Source organism: Grammomys surdaster, unplaced genomic scaffold (assembly GCF_004785775.1).
Source record: "Grammomys surdaster isolate TR1022 unplaced genomic scaffold, NIH_TR_1.0 273, whole genome shotgun sequence".
NCBI classification, from domain to species: domain Eukaryota; kingdom Metazoa; phylum Chordata; class Mammalia; order Rodentia; family Muridae; genus Grammomys; species Grammomys surdaster.
The window spans coordinates 1,566,393-1,588,993 of NW_021604714.1; the positions used below are offsets into that span (position 1 = coordinate 1,566,393).

The 22,601-nt window shown below is 51.8% G+C and overlaps 1 protein-coding gene across 1 annotated transcript in view; it reads right to left on the minus strand.

The window, feature by feature from the left end:
- Cdh23 (cadherin related 23) overlaps window positions 1-22,601 on the minus strand; it is a 349,164-nt gene that overhangs the window by 122,860 nt on the left and 203,703 nt on the right. Inside the window, 7 exon segments of the mRNA XM_028776789.1 lie at window positions 792-908; window positions 2,640-2,712; window positions 8,202-8,329; window positions 8,965-9,052; window positions 9,054-9,071; window positions 11,073-11,310; window positions 13,061-13,125. Coding sequence (XP_028632622.1) covers window positions 792-908; window positions 2,640-2,712; window positions 8,202-8,329; window positions 8,965-9,052; window positions 9,054-9,071; window positions 11,073-11,310; window positions 13,061-13,125 — 727 coding nt within the window.

Consider the following 22,601-nt stretch of genomic DNA (forward strand, 5'->3'; position numbering starts at 1 on the left):
TGGCTCTAGTACACACAATGACACTAGTGCACATAATGACTCTAGTATACACAACGGCTCTAGTGCACACAACGGCTCTAGTGCACACAACGACTCTAGTGCACACAACGGCTCTAGTGCACACAATGGCTCTTGTGCACACAACGGCTCTAGTGCACACAACGGCTCTAGTGCACGCAACAGCTCTAGTGCACACAATGGGTCTTGTGTGCACAAATCTAGTGCACACAACTCTAGTGGACACAACTCTAGTATACACAATGGCTCGAGTGTGCACAATGGCTCTTGTGCACACAACGGCTCTTGTGCACACAGCAGCTCTAGTGCACACAACAGCTCTAGTGCACACAACTCTAGTGGACACAACTCTAGTGTACACAATGGCTCGAGTGCACACAATGGCTCTAGTGCACACAACAGCTCTTGTGCACACAACAGCTCAAAGGCAACCCTGGTGCATATGAACAGGGACCCAGGTTTAAGACCCAAGTGAGCAGCCGTGATGGAAGATATTTGGGGTGAACACATCCCTGATGAGTAGCGAGTGTCAGCTGTTGGGAAAACGAATGTCTTTAGCCACTCTTTGCCCTTGACAGGCACAGTATGGTGGGCATGCCTGTGGTGAGGTGGCCCAAGGTAAGATGAACAATTAGCACTTGAGTGACTGCTTCAGAGGTAAAATCAGGCCCCTCAATCCAGCTTGCTGCTAACAGCGTGGGAGGAGAGCATGGTCTCTGACTGGCCCAGGAAGGGCAGCCTGACAGTGCAGAGTGTCAGACTTGGGGGCTCACCAGAACGGGCATTGATGCGGAACTGTGAGGACCCCTCCAGCGAGTAGATGATAGACTCCTGCCCGTACTCCCGCGAGCGGTCCAGGTCCGTGGCATTTAGGAACAGCACTGTGGCCCCTTTGGGAAGACAGAGAGGTAGGAGGTTGCTTTTCTGACCCCTCTACTCTTTGGCATCACATCCTGGAACCTGTAGTGACCGTTTCTCTAGGAGTTAGAGAGCCTGACACATGAGGTACCCGAGGGTGCTGAGTGGACTCAGGGCTCCACAGAGGTGAGGCTGGGCCTGTGTTAGGGTCTTCCCTCCTCCCCTCCCCTCCCCCAGACACCTGACCCAGCCTCCAATAACACAAAATGTCCCTTGACCTTGCCTGGCTGTCCTGTGGATCAAATCCACCCAGATCCACCAGCTTTCATTTGAGGCCAAAGAAACAAAAGCGCCCAGTTAAATTATTCTACATTTACTGCGTCGTCCCATTTTTGCTCCTGGTTTATCTTATTCACGGCAGAATTTATAAAGGACTTTATTTCCTCGTTAATGTCCAGGGAAGGCCTTTGCTTTTCTCTTCTTTCCCATCCATACAGAATCCTGGGTTTAGGGAGGGGTTGGCTATCCCTGCAGCCCTGGCCAGAGCCCACAAGTGGTCTGACTTATGGCTATGCCCACCCAGGCTTTGGGCTGCAGCAGCATCCTGCTCTTGGGGACACTCAGTGGTTGGGTGTCAGCCCAGATTAGAGCACCGTGGCCCTCAGAAGAGCACCGTAGCCGCTTCCCCTGCAGATGACCCGACAGGGGTCTACCTGCGTGCCGGACTTCTGGGATGGCTCCCTGGGAGAAGTCTACAGATGCCAGGCACTGGAGGACTAGCAGTCTCCAAGAAAAGCACGCATCAGGCAGGCCCCTTCCGGGTGGTCAGGGGCCTCAGATGGACTCTTTGATTCTGGGAGCATGAGATAGGAAGAGAATTAGGTATCTTACGGGAAGACCTCGTCTTTGCAGCGTGCCCAGGGGAATAGGGAGCCTTTGTTAGAGATACTCTTTTTTTTTTTAAAGATTTATTTATTTATTATTTATGAATACACTGTAGCTGTCTTCAGACACACCAGAAGAGAGCATCAGATCTCATTACAGATGGTTGTGAGCCACCATGTGGTTGCTGGGATTTGAACCCAGGACCTCTGGAAGTGCAGTCAGTGCTCTTAACTACTGAGCCATCTCTCTAGCCCCAGGGATACTCTTAAGGGGATGCTAGACACAGGAATATGGGGGTTGGCACAGCCTGGCAGCTAATTCACTCACCTTCAGGTACTGGAGAGGTACCCAGAGGCTCTGCTCAGACCCCAATACATGGAAAGGTACCCCTCTAGCTCTGGCTATATTGATTTCAACTGTCACTACGTTCAGTTGTTTTGGATACTCACTGTCTCCTAGTCTATACCGGGGCTCAGAAGTCTTTGCAATATGCACATCCATGAGGACTGCACCCTTGGAGGTGAAGGTGAACCTACCCATCTGCCCCAGTGACAGGGATCCACATATGGAACTTGTGATGCCGGCCCAAGTTGGTCAGAACACCCTACACTCCAGATTCTTTAATTGAGATTGTATAATTGATCATCTATTATTCTTTTTTTTTCCACTGGACTGGCTGCAGATGAACATGATCCAGTGTCCAATAGGGGTCCTGCACATGGTAGCTGACAATAACCAGATGTCCCTAAAGACTTCCCGAATTTGTTATGGATACCTGGGAAGCTGATAGTAGGTCCCCCAAACGTATGTACCAATGCTGTACCTGTTGTGATGTGTGTGTGTGTGTGTGTGTGGCTTCTGCCCCTGCCCTGCTGTACCTGCCATGATGTTCTCCACCACAGACACGAAATAGGCAGGCTTGCTGAAGGTGGGAGGGTTGTCGTTCTCATCCTGGAAGAGAAGCACACAGATCAGTATGTCGGGAAAGTACTTGGCCAACGACCCAAAGTAGGAACCAAGGGGCAGTTTGAGAAGGGTGGCCCCGAGGGCCTCTATGTTTCACCAAAGGCTAGGATGTTATAAAAGCCAGGCATTCCTCTCCTAGGTCATGTTGAAGGATAGGTCGAGCAGTCATTGTGGAACCGTGCAAGGGTTGGGGCCGGGGGATGAAATGTGATTTAGAGACAGACACCGAGTAAGACAGAGGTCAGCTCGTCCACAGCTCCTAGTCTCTCGCCTAAAGGCTATACTCCAAGCTCACTCCGAGGCCTAGTCCCTTAGTTCTTTTGTTCCTATACAGCGTCCACTTGATCTTCTCTCCCAGATGAATCAAGACTCAGTGAAAGATTCCAGAAGCTTTACTGAAATGAAGGGAGAGGGCTGAAGAGATGGCTTGGTGGTCAAGAGCACTGGCTGCTCTTCCAGAGGACCCAGGTTCGATTCCCAGCACCTACAACTATCTGTAACTTTAGTTCTCAGGGATCTGATGCCTTTTCCTGGCCTCTGCCATTAGGCACACAGCTGGTACAGAGACATTCGTGTAAGCAAAACACCCAATCACATATATTTTTTTTAATTGATTAAAAGGTGAGGGAGGGGGTTGGAGAGATGGCTCAGCAGTAAAGAACACTGTCTGCTCTTCCAGAGGACCCCGGTTTGATTCTCAGCACCCACATGGCAGCTCACAACTGTCTGTAATATCAGTTCCAGGGGATCTGGCACCCTTGCATAGACACACACGCAGGCAAAACATCAATGAACATAAAAATAAATTAATCTTTTTTTAAAGAGTGAAGGAGAAAGGCACATCGAACAGCAAAGATACCAAAGTGTACAGGGGCAGATGGTGGTCAGACTACTCTGAGTCTGGACTTGCTGTAGCCAAGGTTAGATAGCCAGCTTGATCTACTAGCTTCACATCCTCTGTACCACCCGGGTCTGCAGCCTGGTACCTGCCAGTTTTAGAACATTCCTTCCTTTAGCTCGGCCTGGAGCAGCTAGAGGTGGGAGTGGGAAGCCCAGCTGAGGGGCTGGACCAGGTAGGGATGAGCCCTGAGTCGGGGGAAACCAGTGCCAGGTGCAGCCCGCAGTTCCCAAAACTCTTCCATCAGAGAAGCGAGCTCCCCCGCCTCTGGGGCTCTCACCACGGCCAACTTCCACAATCGCTCACCAAGAATTCCTCCCAGTTGCCCTCTTCACTGAAGAGGCTCTGGCTCCCTCCACTTGGGCTCCACTCCGTGCTTCTCTCCTCAGCTCAACAGGGAGCAGGGAGGAGCTCAGGAGCTGGCTGAGTATTCCATCTTCCTCCATGTCACAATATTCAATGGGTCCCACTGCTAGGTCCTCGGAGCTCAGGGAACTAGGGACTTCTCCAGGGGACAGAGTTTGCATTTGCTGAACTCTTTTGCTGTGGTTTCTTCTGCATGAGCAAGCAGGAGAAGGATGAGGCTATGCTGCCTGGCTCTCCTCCCCCTCAGACTGTGGACAAACCTAGCCTGCTACATGATGTGTTCCCAGAATCGATAGCTCCATTTCTTCCCAAACCTGTCCCCTTACTCTGTCCTGGGTACAGGCTCACTCTCTTCCCAAAGAGCTGGGAGCCTTGGGAGTCTCCTGACACCCAACGTCCCCACAGGCCACCCAGGGCCTCTCCCAGGCTCCTGGCACGGACTCAAGTGCTTTGGGTCTACACACGGAGGCTTCTGCTTGGCTGCACGAAGCAACGCGGAGAATGTCAGCGACAGAGCACGAGGCAGAAACTTATTAGCGGTGATATTTCCCCGGATTCTGGCGCTGTACTTGCTATTAGTTCTAATTCAGTGGCTCCCTCTATAAAAGCTTATTGTCCCCTAATGGGAAATCTACAAACCGAGTTTGACTTCTTTATTAAAAACCAACAAGCAGCGGATGAAAAGGGATCACCTGGCTTCTCTTACCTGCTCCTCCTTGCCCAAGCCTGAAGGTACTCTATCGTCTCTCCCCACGCCAGCCTGCGTGGGAAGCCTTCCGCAGATTATTCAATGAAAGCTGTTTCTGTTATTTTTTTTTTTTTAAGGCAAGAGAAAATCCTTTCGGCCAAGAGAGGAGGCCGCTAAGCAGAGTGACAGCTATTTAAAAATCACCCACGTGCGAAATCAACCCGAAGGCGGTGACCTTTTCAAGTGTGGTCCTTAGACACGAGTGACTGTGTTGTCCAAATGCCCTGCTTGGGAGTTGAGCTGATGTTCTCTGAGAGCCATGGTGGCACCTGTCTTTGTTGTGCCTGCTCTTGCTGCCAGATGGCTGTGCTCCACTCAGGGGAAGTGCAGACCCCCAGGGGCTCTCCGCTCACAGTGCCGGGAGGATGTGATAATGGGGGCTCTTCTGTTTGTCTGGGGCTCACTAGTTTACCTAACTGGAGAGCGGTGGAGCTTGTAATCACTCACCCCCCCCCCCACACACACACGGAGTGTCTCCTGCCTGGTATCCAGGCAGGAAGGTTATTACTCCATCTTTCATTTACATTGGGAAAAGGGCACCTCAGCCCTTAGTCTTGCTGTTTGCTCTGTTCCCCTGGAGGGGCTGAGGCAAAGAAGAGGCCCTGTCAGGTCTCTTTCTTCATTGAGCCACAGAGAGCAGAACATATAGTCTGCGTTTCACTGTCCCGAGGGCAGATCACAGACAGCCTGGCTGTGCCTAGTGTGGCCCCTTAACAAGAAGCAGCAATAGTTCACTGTCAACCCCAGCAGGACTTGACAAGAGTGCAGTCTTAGCCCTAATCAGGGCCACTAGGTAAGAACTACACTTTCTTTTGGTTTATTGGTATCAATTTGTTACCCAGGCTAGCTTAGAATTGCCTGTAGCCCAGGGCTGGTCTTGAACTCATGACTGTCCTCCTGCTTCATCCTCCCAGGTTATAGCCATACTTTATTTGATAAGACATCCCTGGTTCTGTTAATCCTATTCACAACGTAGGGGTGGGGTCTCTGAAGAATCCTGGGCTCAGGGACATGTGAGTAAGGATACCCCAGTTTCCCCAGCCTATGACTATGGAGAGAAAAGTGTTCAGTCAGATGTTCCTCAGGTGCGGGTTCAATCCCAGCTCTGTCACCAGCAAAGACAAGGACACAGTGGCCTTCTTTCCACTGACCTCAGCTCCCTCTATCAAGGGCCTAGAAGGGACTATGCTACAGGAAGCCCCTGGCTCCATGGTGGAACCAGTGAGTTTTAGTTTCCATGGCTGATATCACCTGTCTAGGCCACAGTGGACCAACCTGTCTCCCCAAACCGCCCCCCCCCATCCTATGAGTGCCAAATGTCAACTTGACACAGCCTAGAGTTGTCTGGAGTCTCAGTCAATACACTGGCCCATGGCCCTGTCTGAGGAATTGTCTTGGTCAATGATTGATATGTGCCTGCCCACTGTGGGCGGCACTAGCCCTACGCTGTATAAGAAAGTTAAGTGCTCATGAACCTTAAGTGAGCCAGAGGACAAGCTAGCAAAGAGTGTTCCTCCATGGCTTCTACTTCAAGTTCCTGTTTCAGCTCCTTCCCTGACTTCCTGTCACCTGGAAATGTAACTCAAATAGACCCTTTCCTCCCTAAGGAGGGTTGCACTTGTTCAGAGTGTTTTATCATAGCAGCAGAATGAAACTAGAATATGCCTCCTCAACCTCTCCTCCCCTCCCTCATCCCACCCTTCCTAGTTCCTTGTCCCAAAGCTTAGAGACTCTTGCTCAGCCCCTGTCCCCTCCAGAGCACTCATTTGCAAAAGGTCAGGCTGGGCATGCTGTTGTTGGCAGGACACACACCTGGCCTGGCATCTGTGACAATGGGCAACACGCCTGGGACTGCCTGTGTGGTCTCAAGCCCTTTTCGTGGTAACACATGGGGTAGGCGCCATACTTGTCCCCATTCACAGATAAGAAAGCAGAGGTTTGGAGCGGCGAGAAGCACAGAACACACAGTTACGGGGTAATGGAGGCATTTTCTGAACCACATGCTCCCAGGAAGGACCCCAAGAAGCACTGAGTTCCTCCTGTTTCCTCTCCATCCCTTGGGGGCTGAGGCACCAGCATCATACTGACTATCTAAACTGCCAGATTTTGTGTGCCTCAAATGCAGACAGATTGGAGGGGGTGGTGGGTGGGAGGGAGGCCTGGCTGGGTCGGGGGGCAATGTGTGGCTCTGAGGAGGGCAGGGTTAGGGGCTGTGATGAGGAGGAGGAAACCAAGGCTGGGCTGAGAGGCGTGGTCAGGCTCAGGTGAGCACTAGACACTGGCTCTTTGGGGCTACCCTGATGGGTTAAGGCAGGAGGAGGCAGTTCAGTGTTTGGATTCCCATGAGCCTCCTCTTCTTTTCCTTTGCCATTCTCTAAAACACAGTCCTCACTCTCTGAATATCTCTGAGCTGTCCCTATCTGCATAGGCTCCTTTCCCTGACACCCCAGTGGCTCTGCTCCCAATGTCCCCTGGGAGTTTCCTTAGGCGTCATGTAGACCCCTTATCACCCCGACTCCACCCTAGTGAGTCAGGAAGTAGGGGTCTCCTGTCCTGAAGAAGACTTGTCAGCTTGGAAGCTAGTCCCAGCCTCAGGCTAAGTAAAGGACTGGTGTGGGGCTGCCCCAGAGGCTGCCTGGAGCTGGCTGTGACTGGAAGGCCAGCTGCAAGCCTGCTCTGGGGACATACCTGAGCCGTGTTCCACCCCCACCCACCCCTGCCCCTAGTACGTCCCATCTGAGGGTGCTATTTAATCCTAACTCCTCCTGACATTCAGTCACCCTCCGCTGCAAATAGGGAGGGGACACGCTGGTGTGTGCTTAGGTGTGTGTGGGGGTCCCAGGAGGAAGAGACCTGTGGGCCTTGCTGTCAGACTATGCTCTATGTTCCCCCCGCCCCCAGTGTGGCTGGGGGAGCGGCACATGGCAAATGAACCAGTGTGGAGATGGATTCGGAGACTGATAATTTCAGACAGGAAAGCGCTAAGGTGTATTTGATATTCATGTCAGACAGGCGGCAGGTTGCGTTCAGGCCCCTTTCTATCTTCAGAGGACCAGAGAGAGGCAGAAAAAAAAAAAAAGGAAGAGGGGTAGAAAGAGGGACGGGGAAGAGGAATGATGAGCTTCCCATAATTCCTTTGGATTCTATGGATGTGGCTTCTGAGGAAGGGATCCTCCGACATTTCCCCCACTCTCTCCCCAGCCTTGCTTTCCAGAAGACATCCTAAGGCTTCACATGGGGCCAAAGCGGGGTCACACACCGCTCACTGAGCTCCGGGCCCCTGGGTCTCTGCTCACACAGGCGGGAGGCTTTGAAGCAATAGCGCAATGCTTGGGGAGCAGGATTTGGGACAGGTCCAGTGGTGAGGACACAGGCCTTTACCACTAGACTGAGGCAAAGCCTCTGGTACTCTGAGAAGCATTCACCGCCCTGGGAGAGTAAGGCAGTGAGCTGGATACTTACAAACACCTCGATGGTGACAGGCACAGTGCTGTAGAGCGGAGGGTTGCCAGCATCCTTGGCCATGACTGTTAGGTAGATCAGCCCATTGGGTATCTGTTCGTAATCCAGTGGGCGGCTCACACTGATCACTGGAACAGCAGGAGCAAGGACCTTAATAAGCAGAGTTCAGCCAGCCAGCGACAGGGTTTCCCTTGCGTAGAGGCAGTGTGACCTCCCGGGCCTTTCACTTGGTTTACTGACTGGCAGTGCCTGGCTCTGTGCTCAGCCCACCCACCGGCCACTACTGTGGTAACAAGGTGACTTTGTCATTAATCTCCTGAACTCCACAGAACACGGCTGCCAGGGAAGGCCTCCTCCACCATCCCCCATTTCTTTACATGGAGACACTGCCCTCAAGAAAAGGCTGCAGCCTGGGAAGGTTGGGAGGCAGCCACACCGACCTGCCCAGAGGACAGTGCGGTCCATCCAGCCTGCCTTCTTCATCAACCCCAGTCACCTCAGGCTTCCGGCTGTGCCTGCATGGCTGGCTATGGGCCTCAGACCCAGAGCCAGGTCTGGCTGGCCTGAGTCAGCTGTTAGCCTTGGAGAGATATGACGGCCGTCGGCCATATCCTTTTCTAGCCTCAGGGGACCTCGCAGCTTCCAGAAAAGTGCAGAGAGTATGGGAGATGGAGGGCGCCCCCACCCCTGGAGGGGGTTGTGACAATAAGGGTCCCACCAGCTCTCTTCCCTACTGGGTCCTCCGCCCTGTCCCCACTCGTACCTCCGTAGCCTTCATACACGCTGATGTCAAAGTAGCTGCCGAAGGCGGATGCGTTGACGATGCTATAGGTGATCAGGTTGTTGGGGGGGGGAGTCTTCATCTGTTGCCTGGAAGGAACAGCACAGTCAAGGCCCGGCGAGCCCACCAAAGCCCTGGGGACAGGAGAGATGGCAGAGAGGCAGCCCAGCTCCTCTCAGTTCTTCTTTGGATGATGTAGCTCAGGTTACCTCCTGGCCCAGGACCTCAGGGACCCTCTTGTTCCTCAACAGGAACCCCCTCCCTGGCTCCACAAAAAACTCTGTTCCTTCCACTTGTAGGCACAGAGGTGGGCTGCAAAGTGGAAGGTCAGGTTGGGGCCTAGAAGGTGAGGCTAGGTACCTGGCATGCCCATGTCCCATATTCTCTGTCTCAGACCCCGACACCTCAGGACATAGTGATTCCCTAGAGATAAGTCATGGTTGGGAGCCAGTTCGTCCCCAAGGGTCCATATGGTGATGGCTTGGACCTCAGGAGTGTGGTAGTAAGGGGCAGTGGAACTTCAAAGGGCTAGGGTCTAGTGCAAAGTGGTTACGTGTCTGGAGGCTCTGTCACCAGAACAGATTAATGTAGTTTTTGAGGGATCCTGGTTAGTTTCCTCAAGATCAAGTTACGGCAGAAAAAGCATGCCTGACTGACTGGATCTTGCTCCCTATCGAGCAGTGTGAGCCTCCTCCTCTGAGGCACCCAGGATGCTGTCTACAGCACGGTGAGGGAACCAAGCAGCGCTCATCAGAGGGCGACCTGTTTTACACACATGCAGCCTACTTCATTTTCTTTATAACATAGGCAGCCTCAGCCGTTGTGTTCTAGCAACAGCACACGTAGCATGTAGCAAGGCAGAGGAAGCAGGTGTTTGGAAGGGGCCAGGGATCCTTCTTCCTGTGGCTGGAGGGATGACTCAGTCTCTTTCTAGAGTGTCTCTGACTCTGGAGAGCCTCCAGGGCTTCCCAGCTTGCTGGCTGTACCTGGAGCCAAGCCAGAGGGAAGGGCAGGGTCTCTGAGGAAACCATGCCAGGCTGGGTGGCACACAGTCCCACCTTTTGTGCACCCCCTGCCCACCATTGCATGAAACCATCGCTAGTTTCAGAAACAAGCTCCAAGGGGAGGAGGCCCTGGGTCCTGTCACACTGGATGTGAGCATAGGCGAGAGGTGAGGGGAAATGAAGTTTCTCGTTAGAGATCTCTGCTGTGCTAGGGATGTGGATGTGACAGGGACTTGCTTCAGGGAAACATGTGAAGAACAGAGTCTCCATTTCAGGTGAGCCCTGTTCTCTCCCCACAGGCTATGTCTTCACTGTTCTGTGGCTACTTTATATGTGCGTGGACATGCCCAAGTGTATGTGCATACATATGTGCAGATGCATGTGTACCTGTGTGAGTGCGTGTGGGGGCCAGAGGTTGACATCCGAGGTCTTAGTCATCGCTCTTTCTCTTATCTTTTCAGAGGAGGCCTCTCTCATTGCAATTGGACCTTGTCAGTTGGCTAACACAGGATCCCCCCCAACCCCCACTCCCCCTCCTCAGCACTGGGATTATAGGTGGGAGTCAGCTTATTTTTCTTTAAAGATTTATTGATTTATTTTATGTATACGAATACACTGTTGCTCTCTTCAGATACACCAGAAGAGGGCATCGGACCCCATCACAGATGGTTGTGAGCCACCATGTGGTTGCTGGGAATTGAACTCAGGACCTCTGGAAGAGCAGTCAGTGCTCTTAACCGCTGAGCCATCTCTCCAGCCCGTGAGTCAGCTTTTTCAGGGGTGTTCAAGACTAAACTCAGGTCCTCATGTTTGAATGGCAGGCTCTTTCCTATTGAGCCAATTTACTTCCTCTCTGGACAGTCTGATGGTCGGCTACCACTCCATGGCCTTGTAAGGAACGTAGGTGTTTTTATGCTAAATGGCCTGACATCTGGGTTGAGGTAGACACTCTGAAGGTGTCTCTCTGGGTCTCTAGGGGGCAGGGAGAGATGTTCAGAGGAGCCCCAGGCATGTAGGTGGGAGTTTAGCAACCTCCTGCAATAACTCTAGGGAAAGAGATGACAAGTTTAGGGTTCCTGGCCTTACCCTGAGCCGCACCAGCTGTGTGACAGATGGCTCATTCTCCCTCAGAGCACCCACATAGGCATCCTTCTGGAAGGTGGGCACGTTGTCGTTCACATCCAGCACGTTGATCCGGACCCGGCCTGTGGTCTCCTCGCCACCCCCATCCCGGGCAATGACAGTCAAGGTGAACCGCTGGATAAGCTCGTAGTCCAGCCGGGCTATCAGCACGATGAGCCCCGTGTCCTTGTCCAGTGAGAATCTGTGTTGGGCAGGGGGGAGGGAGAGGACGCCAGGGTCAAAGCAAGCCGTGAATGAGCTCCTGCAGGGGCTGAGGACTGGGTGACAGGCCCCTCTCTGTAAACAGGCCACTTCCACCCTGGGGTGTGTTTGGATAACGGAGCGCTCGGGATACCAACTCTGCTATCTGATAGCAGGAGAAGATTGCTGGGTCCTCTCTTGGAGCTGACCCTGTCAATTGCTGGATGGACCAAGCCTTTGGGAAGAGGATGGTAGAGGTGTTCTGGACATCATGAGGGCCAGTGAGACCCCTTTAAATGTGCCCTCTAGAAACCCGTGTGAGCAGGCAGGGCCCTGTGTATGCTCTGCCTACTCAGCAGTTACCCACACACAAGTCTGGAAGGTTCCAGCTTGAGGGACAGGGAAACCCTGGGCCCAAACATGAGAAGAGAGGAGAGAGACGAGATGACTGGGTCCCTGAGAGCTACACTGCCCTGTGCAACCAGTCAGTGCCACAGCTCCACCTAGCATTGAGATGTCTGTCACAGAGTGTCCTACAAGGCTGGTGACGCACCTGATAGAGTCCTAGACTCTTCCTGATCACTCACAGACTGTGTCTGCAAGATTAGAGCCAGACTGCCTCGGTCAGTCCCAAAGGTAGGTGGCTACGCAGTATGTGTGTGCGCACGTGTGCATGAGTGTGTATGCGTGTGTGTGTGTTCATGCACGTGTGTGCACACACGTGCACATGTGCATGCATGTGTATGTGCCCACGTGTGTGTGTGCGTGTATGTGTGTGTGTGTGCATGTATGTGTGTGTGCATGCGTGCATGCATGTGTGTGTGTGTGTGTGTGTATATGCACGCTCACGTGAGTTTGCACTTGTGTATGGAAGCCAGGGCCCAACTTTAGCTGTCATTCCTCAGATACCATGCCATCTACCTTGTTTTCAGACAGGCTCTCTCACTGATTTGGCCAGGCCATCTGTTCTGTGATCCCCAGGGCATCTTCCAGTCTCACCCTTCCCTCAGATTACAAACGTGTACCATCATGCCTGCCTTTTTTCTTTTCTTTTAACACATGGGTTCCTGGGATCAAACTCAGGTCTTTATATTCCCAGGGTCAGTATTTTCCTGACTGAGCCTCCTGGGCTACTCATTCTTAGCAGCGGACCTGCCCTCTGAATTCAACCAAATCTTTGATCGTGGTAATGTCACAGACCTTCTCTTCCTTGGCCTGTGAGGAACTGATGACGAGAGAGAGGTGGCCCAAGGCTGGCATGTAATCTACCCAGGACCTCAAATGTCCTCTGTGGCTCCTGGTAGCAGGGGTAGTATTGTTAGAACTCCTAAGCCTCATAGATGCCTGATTCACCACTTATGAAGAGAGAAACCCTGTACCAGAGAGCTTAGGGGCTCAACCAACTGATTCTGGTAAGAATCTGACAGGCTCGCTTCAGAGCAGTGGTTCTCAACCTGTGAGTCGCGACCCTCAGGGGTCACATGTCAGGTATCCTGTATATCATCAGGTATTTACATTATGATGAGTAACAGTAGCAAAGCTTACGGCTGTGATGTGATGTGACAATGAAGATAATTTTAAAGTCCACGGTCACCACAACACGGGGACTGTATTAAAGGGGCACAGTATTACGAGGGTTGGGAACTGCTGCTCTAGTTTTCTGATTCCTGAGCTTCCCAGAGCACAGAGAAGTTTGCTGAACTCAGTGAGTCACCAGAAGCCTCTGCCAAGGGGCTGGGGCAGGAACTCACCTGTCTGGGTCATCACTGAAGAAGTAGTTGACTTCCCCAAAAGTGCCCACGTCATTGTCTGTTGCCTGCAGTGGTAAAAGATGAGGTTGTCATTACCAGGCCAGGAAAGGGCCCCAGGCAGCCAAGCTGTGTCACTTCTAAATGCTTCCTGTGGCCCAACCAAACTGCCCAGAGCCCATGCTGTTCAGCAATGGCCACAGACGGTGGTTGGGGTACACTGGAGAGCACCATCCTTCTAGAAAGCTTCTGTGGCTAGGGCTATCGGCTTCTGCTTCACCCTGGACGTGGCTGCAACCCTCAGCACAGGCTAAAGCATATCTGGGCTTTCCTTCCATCTGCTTTCTTCTGTCTTGCATATTCAGCAGGCTGTCCACATAGGGCACTGTCCTTGACATGAACCCTGGCCCCTTCTAGGCTGCAGTTTTAGGTCTGGCTAGCTGTGGCTTGCCCCCACGTGTCAGTTGGGAAAGGCCTGGGCTGACCTTGGGGTTCACTTACGCCTGCTTTATTCTCAGGCTTCTCCTTCTAAGATCGTATGTGAATAGAGACTGCAGCTAAAAATACGTTTTTAATGCCGTTCTGCTCAATATTTTCTGAGGTTCTTTTTTAAAGCTCCCAGATTCTATGAAATCTATTAAATTCTACGTTCTTTATAATAAACCTGAATTTTCATGAGACGCTAATGCGTGTTCCATATATCCAGTTCCGGAAGGCAGATAGATGAATAATATATTTCTATCCCAAATGAATGAAATGAAAAATATGTTTATATCCAGAGAATTAAGACCTTAGTTAACCAGAAAATGTGGCTATTCATAAAGATGCCATTTCTGAGTGCTCTGGGTTGCCCGCTTTCAGGGCACTGCCTCCTGCACCGGTTTCTACTCAATGTCTCTAGCGCGATGATCCTACAGTCTGCATGCAGACAGACCTCCGTCCTACACCATGGCCCAGCCAGGTTCAGACCCGGGTTAAACTTTTCAGTGTAGGTGCTGAATAAATGCAGGATCCCTGGGAGGCTCTTCTGCCTGAGCCATTCCTCATGACAACTGCCATCACCAGTATCTCCCCACCCCCACAGCAGAGGTGCCATCCTTATAACAAACCCAAATGATAGACAGGAAAACCGAGGCACCACAAATAGTTCATTCGCCCAAAGGTCACAGCTTGAAACAGAACAAAGCTCAAAGCCTGTGGCTTCTGAGTGACCTCCTCTAACCCAAGAAGGTCGTTCCAGAAGGAAAGAAGCCTGGGTACTACAGGGACAAGGCGACCACAGCTCCTCCAACGATGCCTTGTCAGAAGGGAGGGTTGGGGAAATTCATTCCTTCCATTCCTACATCCCAAGGGCAAACCAGCATTCAGGGTATCACCAGATATCAGCACTGTTTCTGTGTCTGAGGAAAAAAACTGGTACCATGTCATGGAGTCCTTTAGTGGAGGCTGGACTGGGGTAGAGACACAAGACTGAGGCCAGTGGCCCCTTGTGGGACCGAATAGCACCCTCCTCTGTTTGAGGGAAGAGCTGGTGGTTCTGCAGAGTGGAGCCTCTGCCTGCTGGGCTCTGACTAGCACAGTGCAGGAATAGGTTCTTCCTGACTCCCAGAAGTGAATGGGCATCACCTAATAAAAAAGAGAATGTGGGAGAGGGGAACATGAAGAGAGACGGAAGGAAGGGTTGATGCTAATCACGTGCTAATCATGCTTGTCAGCACGATTGAATCTGGAATCAAATAAAGGGCAGGCTGCTAGGCACACATGTGAGGGGTTTCCTCAAGCAGATTATTTGAAGTGAGAAGACCCACGCTAGATGTGGACGGCACCCCACGTAAAGGAGGTGGAAGAAGGAAGCTGCAATTTTGCCTATTTGCCTTCACCCTTGCTGGCAAGTTCCTCTACCTTAGGAGGTGGTAGTTCTTCACTGATATCAGAACCCAACATCTTTGGGCTTCCAAATACACTGAACACCAGGTATTCTCCATGAATCCTCTAGACTTTCAGTACTATGCTGGAACTGCCAAGGTACCTAGCCTTATGCACTGAGCACTTGCTTCTCGGCTTCACCATGTACAGCAGCCAGAGTTGGGAGACCCAGACCTAATCATGTAAACCAATCTAATAAATTGACTAATACAGGAGGATCTGAAAGGCAGGGGAAGGGAGGGGGCACCCAGGGAGGAGAAGAACAAAAGTGACCCAGCAGCCACACATATAGATGTCCTTGCCTAGGGAGTTCTTGTGTAGGTCTGAGGATGGCCCTTCACTCTGGGAGCCTTACGGAACTGCATATGGATTGTTCAGACAGGAAAAACGACTGAGCACCCCTAACCTAGCCCTTTACTCTGGAGTTTGGGCCTAGAACAGCTGAGGCCTAAGGGGCCCACTGGTGAGCCCCTGGGGACCAGTTGAGTCCATCTTAATGTAGACTCTGGCCTCTTCCCCAAGGACTGCCCTCCCTTCCCTGGGTGGGCCAGACTCAGTACAGCTTCCCAAGAGCCTGGTTGGTCCCTAGGGCCCTCTCAGTGCCTGCTCGGGCCACCAAGGCTGAGGAGGGAACATTTGTGAGCCCTTTGGTGTCACCATCTAATGACCGTGTGACGTATGCAGGCCCAGCACCAAGGCGTGGGCTGGTTTTCATTTCTCAACTGCAGGAAGCCAAGGTAAGGTCAAGAACTCTATCATGTGGGGAGGGGAGGGGCTACACCAGCCCCACCCCCCAGCCTATGCAGCCACCTCCAGTTCAGGCTTGATCACAGAGTAGGCTGTGCTGCTCTGTGACAAGCTTGGGGTCCTTCTCTGGCCTGTCTCACCTGCTCCTGCCCTCCTCGAATCCAACCTTGGCTAACGCTTTAACCTACAGCCCCTTTAGCTTGGGTGCCCCAGTGCAGGGTGGGGAGAAGCTAGCAGATATATTTAAAGCCTAGCTGGGGCCTGGAAAGTAAGTTGTGTATCTGTCTACAATTACATCTGTGCCCATCTGCATGGTACATATATAATATAATATAATATAATATAATATAATATAATATAATATAATATAATATAATATATATTATGTATACTATATAATAATATAGTATTCATATATAATAATATATAATAAATGAATCTGTAGGTCTGTACGTGTATATGTGTATATGTACACACGTATGTGTGTACATGTGTACATACATATGTATACATGTACATATATGTTTGTGTATATTGTATATATGTGTGCATGTGTAGGGTTATGTGTGTGTATACGTACACATATGTATGTGTATATATATCTGTGTGTTCATACGTACATATATGTGTATGTATGTACGTATATCTGTGTATATATGTATGTGTGTGTTTGTGAATGTGCTCATGCATATATGTGTATATATATATATGTTTGTGTGTATGTGTATGTATTTGTGGAGTATATCCACACGCATGTGTATGTGTAATGTGTCTGTATATATGTATTTGAGTGTATGTTTACATGTGTGTATATGTGTTCTTAGAATATATGCATGCACATGTTTGTGTGTGTAGAGACCAGAAGTAAATCTCAGGAATTCTTCCTCAGGAGCCATCCACCCTGCTTGAGACAGGGTCTCTCACTTGGACCTGGGGCTTGCTGGTCAGGAGAGGCCAGCTAGCCGGTGAGCCCCAGGGATGGATCCGCCCGACTCCTGTCACTGGCTCCTAGCACTGGGATTACAAGCAGGCATCACCACACTTTTATGGGAGTTTTGGGGACCACTCTTAGGCCCCCCGTGCTTGTGCACAGCACTTGACTACTGAGCCTCCCAGCCCTAGAAGTCTCTTTAGCTGTGACATCTCTACCAGGTAGTACTTATAACCCATCCCCCATTGTGGCTTCTATATGAAATGTCCCCACACTGAAGGCTTGGTCCCCAGCTGGGATGCTATTTGGGGAGGTGTGACCTAGATGAAAGAAGTAGGTCAGTGGGGCGGGCGAGTCCTTGGAGTACATTGCACCTGGTGGCCCTTTCCTGTCATGTTCTTGTGTGCATCCTTCAAGTACTGAAGGGCAGCACTCACCATGCACTCCTGTCACCATGACATTCTGTTGATGGGCATGAGACCAAAGGACCATGTACGCACCCTCTGAAACCACGATCTGAAATAGATCCACCCTCCCTTCTTGTTCTGTCAGGTATTTTGGTCTTTGTTATGGGAAAACAACTTTACCAAGGAGGAAACAGAACTCTATGCTGAGTTACCTGTCTTCACATCCCCATCTACATCTATTTTGTGTCTTGAGGGACACAGGATCCCCATGTGGTACCCTCAGGGCTGGATATCCAGTGCGCCCATGGGCTACTCTGCAGTCAGGCAGCTGCTGGTCTGGCTCCATCCTGCCCAGCTCTGTCTGCTCAGGCATCCAATGAGCCACCTCCTTCCTCAGACTTCCTCAGAGCAGCTACCCAACAGCCACTGCCGTATCAAGTGACAGACAGGCCAGGCTCACATAAGGATGTGCTCAAAGGCCTGTGGGTAGAGAATAGACTTCTCTTCCAGACACAAGCACCACTTCCCTGCCACAGTCTAGAAATGAGTACATGGGTGCCCTGCAGGACACTCCTGGGGCCTCCAAGTCAGGGTGCAGGGTGGTGGGGAGATGGCACAGTTTTGTCCACACAGGTGTCTCAGACTGTACCTGGTTACCCAGGCAACCCTGAGTTCCAGGTGAACACTTCAACTATCCTCTAGCGCCCCCTTCTGGTACTTGTGTACAGGCCACCACCCCACCTTGTCTCTGCTAGGTGCTGGGTTGACACATGATGTCTATATACAGTACACTTTACTAGTGGATCTGATGGCCTCTACAGGGACTAGAGATGGCTCAGGATTTTAGCAAGTGCTTCATGAAGCTTGCTGCTGGGCAAGCCGTATTGATGGAGCAGAAGTCCAAGATGCTAGCTAGCCCTTTGGCAAAATGTATGGGTTCACTCCATCGGCAAAGCCTTTGAGTTCCATGCATAACGTGGGCTCTTCCAGAGGACCCGAGTTTGGTTTCCGGCACCATGTCAGGAAGCTCACAGACGACCTATGACCCCAGTTCCAGGGAGTATGATGCTATCTTCTAGCCTCTGTAGGCACCTGCACACACATAACACACACACACACACACACACACATACAGACACACACACACACACGTACAAATAAAGTATTTTTAAAAAGTTATTACTGTTCTTCTCTGCTAAAAACAAAACAAAAAAACAACAACAAAAAACTTCAATGCCACCTTGTTACTTGTTAAACTAATCCAGGCCAATATCCTGATGTCAAGGCTAGCCACATCCCAGATGGCTGAGAAAGAACTAGCGGAACACAGACAGCGGCCAGAGCCACGAGGAGGTACAGAAAAGAACGGGCTCTAGGTGGGGGAGTGGCTTGGAGAGGCCGGTCTGAATGGTAGGAGGTTCTGCAGTAAGGTGCCTGGTGTCTGTGGAACAGCTACCTGCTGTACACAGCAGGACACCCAGGCCTGGGGACTCAGGACATCTTTGTCTCCCTCACCAGGCCTTCTACAGACTAGAAGGAATGAAGGTGGGTCTGGATCACCTGTGTCCATAGCCAACTCATGTCCCTTTGGTCAGCCTCTGTCCTCATGGTCAGCACCTTGTCCCTGTGATCAGCATCTGCCCTGTGTTTAGCACCCGCCTCTGTGGTCAGTTCCTGTCCCCATGGTCAGATTCTATGTAGTCAGCACCACCTCTGTGGTCAGCTCCTGTCCCCTTAGTCAGTGTCTATGTGGTTAGCCCCTGTTCCTATGGTTAGTTTCTATGTAGTCAGCACCACCTCTGTGGTCAGCTCCTGTCCCCATGGTCAGTTTCTATCCACATGGTCAGCACTTGTGCCTGTGGTCAGCTCCTGCCCCACATGCCTTTCCTATGGGGATAGCCACACCAGGCTGAGGTGCTGGGCACCCAGTTTCTGAGGCATCTCCTCAACCGTGCCCTGCACTGCTTTCCTGGCAGAGCTCATTCCGCCTTTGAGGTTCGTGATTGCAGCCATGGTACTTATTTTCGTGATGGACAATGCCAGCACAAGTGTAATTTTCTGCTGTGGACAGAAAGGGAAAAAAATAAACACACATGGGGAGAAAATTCCAAAGGTTAAGACAAGGTGAGTGAGGAGCCTGGAGAGGGAGGGGGGATGTGGTCCCCAGACTTGTCAGAAACTCCAACGTCTGCTCGTGCAGCAACGGATGGGAGGGGCGGTGGGCCTGTCTTTTTTTTTTTTTTTCCTGCTTTGAGCATTTCACTACAGGCCGCAGATTTTTTACAAGTATTTCCTATGCTTTCTTCACTCTACCTTCCCAATAGCTCTGCGGGATCCCCATTCTACAGATAAAGGAGGGACCCAGGGTTCCGTGAGGTCAATTAGCTTGCCCAAGGTCACACAACCACAATGCTGGGGTACGGGGGCAGGCGGCTGTAGCCTGAGCTGTTAACCATGTGCCTTCTGATCCTTCTGCGAATGGAGGAGGGGTCTGGGTGGTCCTGGTCTAGAGGAGTCAGGTGTCCCCTACAGGCAGGGCTCTCCTCTTGTCTCGGTGGCTCTGCCCCTGCTTGCGTGTCCTTCTAGCCTTGACTGACAGGGGCAGCTTGTATAGATAGTATGGGCTTGGCTCTTCCGAGATGTAACCCCTCAGCCGGGGGGCTGGAACCTGGAAGAGGTGTGCCTTCCACTGACTTCCAAAGAAGATCTCTAGCTCTGCATGCTTGAGCTTGGTCTGTGTGGGTATCTTAGGCCTGACCTGAAGGGAGGCAGTACTGTGTGGTCTATCATCTGACATCTCTGCTGAGGGTTCCAGGCATATATCCTGGTTAAAACAGGTACCCTCTGACCTACCCCACCCTCCGTATACAGGCCTCCCATGCCTGTGGGTCCAGGGCTCACAGTAAGCCCAGTATCCTCGAGGGATTCCCAGGGACCCCCCTTGCCAACAGGGAGCAGGTCCTCACACGTGCTCCCTGAAAGTGCCCTCGTACCCAGCTAGTGTTCTCAAACAGCCTTTCTGACTCACCTCCACTAGACACAAGTGTCCTAGCCCAGGATACCTGCCCTGCCGGCACCTTCTACACACACACACACAGACACACACACACACACACACCACAGCCGTCCCTGCACCTCCCTGTAGGCTCTTGACTTGGCCTTGTCAATGTTCATCTGCCGAAGATGGCTGTACTCTGGGCCTCCTTCCAAACACAGACACACTGTTCCTGGATGCTGCACTCTGCTATCTGACTCTTTTCTGGCTGGGACAAGAACCCCATAATACCTCAACCCCTTTTTGTAGCCTAAATGCTGTCCCCTTACTGTACCACCTCCTGTTCTGCATCTTCCTAAGTCTTTATTCATAGGCCCTTTCTCTCTGAGTCTCAAACAGATCCTCTTTCCTGGTATCCTGGCTTCTCCTTGTGGATACTTCCAGAGTCTCTATTTTTCTCTCTGGCTCAGGCAGGCAGAGAGCTCCCAGGTTACTAACCCTGAGCCATGTAGATCACACACACACTCCTCCTTCATCTGAAGAGTTCCCATCAGCCCCTGAGGTCCTCTCTCCCAGCATGCCTGTCGGCGCACACGCAGTCAGTCCTCATCCAACACCTGCACTCGAGTCACGCGTGCACATCCAGACTCCCCGCATGCACGTACAGAAACCTCAGCTCTGAAGCATGGCAAGCCCAGCTGCTAGGCTACCTTGCAGGCAGCGCTGGGTCCTAGGAAGCTAGCAGGTGTCGAGTGCGGTTCTGCTCCCATGCACAGATCTGCAGAGAAGGGCGCCGGGCACAATTTGTTCAGGAAACAATAGCAATGTTTGACATGTCATAAGGATTGATGGAGCAGAAATTTACATGCCAGAATGCATTTTTAAACAGGTCCAGCGAGCCCTGGTGCTGCGCGGTAATACTTCACACATTCATCATCACCCAGGCCCCTTGGAGCAGCTCTGCAAACAAGTGAGAATGTTGGGCTCTGCCGAGAAACTTTCCCCATCACCCACATGTAGGATGTGGGACTAGAGAGGCTGGTATGGATGGGAGAGGCTCCGTTGGCAGGACCAAAGAGCACGGAGTTTTCTGTGTGCTTTTCCCCCTCCCACAAAGGATGTGGGTGGAAGGTTATAGCCAGGAGACAGCCCGGCTCTCCATGCTTCTGTGGCGATGCATAGCACACCGGGAAATTTCTTCTCCAACTCAGATGGAGTGTGGTTGAAGGTGGGGCCACAGTAGCCATACTGTGGGCAGAGCTCTGTGTGGCAGGATGCTGTTGCTCTGAGTGATACGGTCTTCTGGGGGGTGGCCATATCCACGGAAGAAGAGCCACTGATGGTATTAGGACCCTGAGTGATCAAACGGTGGGTGGTCCAGAGAGCGAAGGAGCCGGGGCGGGGGGACCACAGATTACAGGGGAGATAACGGGTTGTGGGTGAAGGGGAAAGAGATGTACATACTTAAGGACATCTCTGGTGCCTTCGTCTGGGCTTTCTGAGCCTATGGAAGGTCTGGAGCAAGGAAAGTTACTGAAGATGCTGGAGCTGGAAGCTCAGAACCCCCCAGTTGGAGAGCATGAACCAAATGGGAAAACAGGGAAAGGTGTGCAGGATTGCTGGGAGCTGCAGAGGAAGGGAAAGGGGGGCTTCTCTCCCTGTGCCCAGTGGGGACCTGAGATGGCCAGCTATTGCTCCATCACCCTTGCCCACATTATGATCATGGCACTGAAGGCTACAAGCTTCGGCACCTCTCTCCTGGCGTCTTCCTAGAGCGGCTTTCAGTGGTGCAGTGGAATCAGCGTTCTAGTATATCTGCGGTCCCCTCTGGGCTCTCTGATGTTCCGGGTGAGGAAAGCGCTTGTCCCTGGAGTACAGGATGATGCTGGCACAAAGGTTATCTCATCTAACAAGGACTTGTGGCTAACCACCATCATGAAGATACCACTTCAGAGTGGCACAATCTGTACTCTACCCAAAGCGCCCAGCTACAAACCTGAGTGTGACCTGGGCTGGGGTCCGCGTGCTGCCCCAGTACCAGAGCCATCTGCCCACTTCTGGGTTACTTCCTACCAGCAGATCACCTGCCACCCAACCTTGTGACCTCTACCTGTCACTCAGTCCTCAGGCTCCTCCCAGGTGTGGCTTGGTCCTGGATCATTAACCTGGGACCAGCAACATCCTCTGTTAGGAGGGTTCTTTCCTGGCCTCCTCACCATCTACAAACTGCCTCTGTCGAGTTCGCTCTGGCTATCTGGGAGAGCAAAGGTTCCTGGGATAGAAGCTGAGAGAGGTTTAGTGTGGCCCAGACTGAGGTGGGCAGACAACATGTGGTGGGAAGGTCTGACTTGCTGGTACGTGTTCTGAGTCTTCCTAGCTCCCTAGGGCCTTCTAGGATCCAGGGAGCACCTGGTCCTTGAGGCCTTGCCAGACTCAGCTGAGAAAAAAGTGTTTATAGGTGGTGACTTGGAAGGCCCTACCTAGCAGAGGCAAGCCTAGAGTCTCAGATGCTGAGCAAATGGGTTTCTCAGGAGGAAA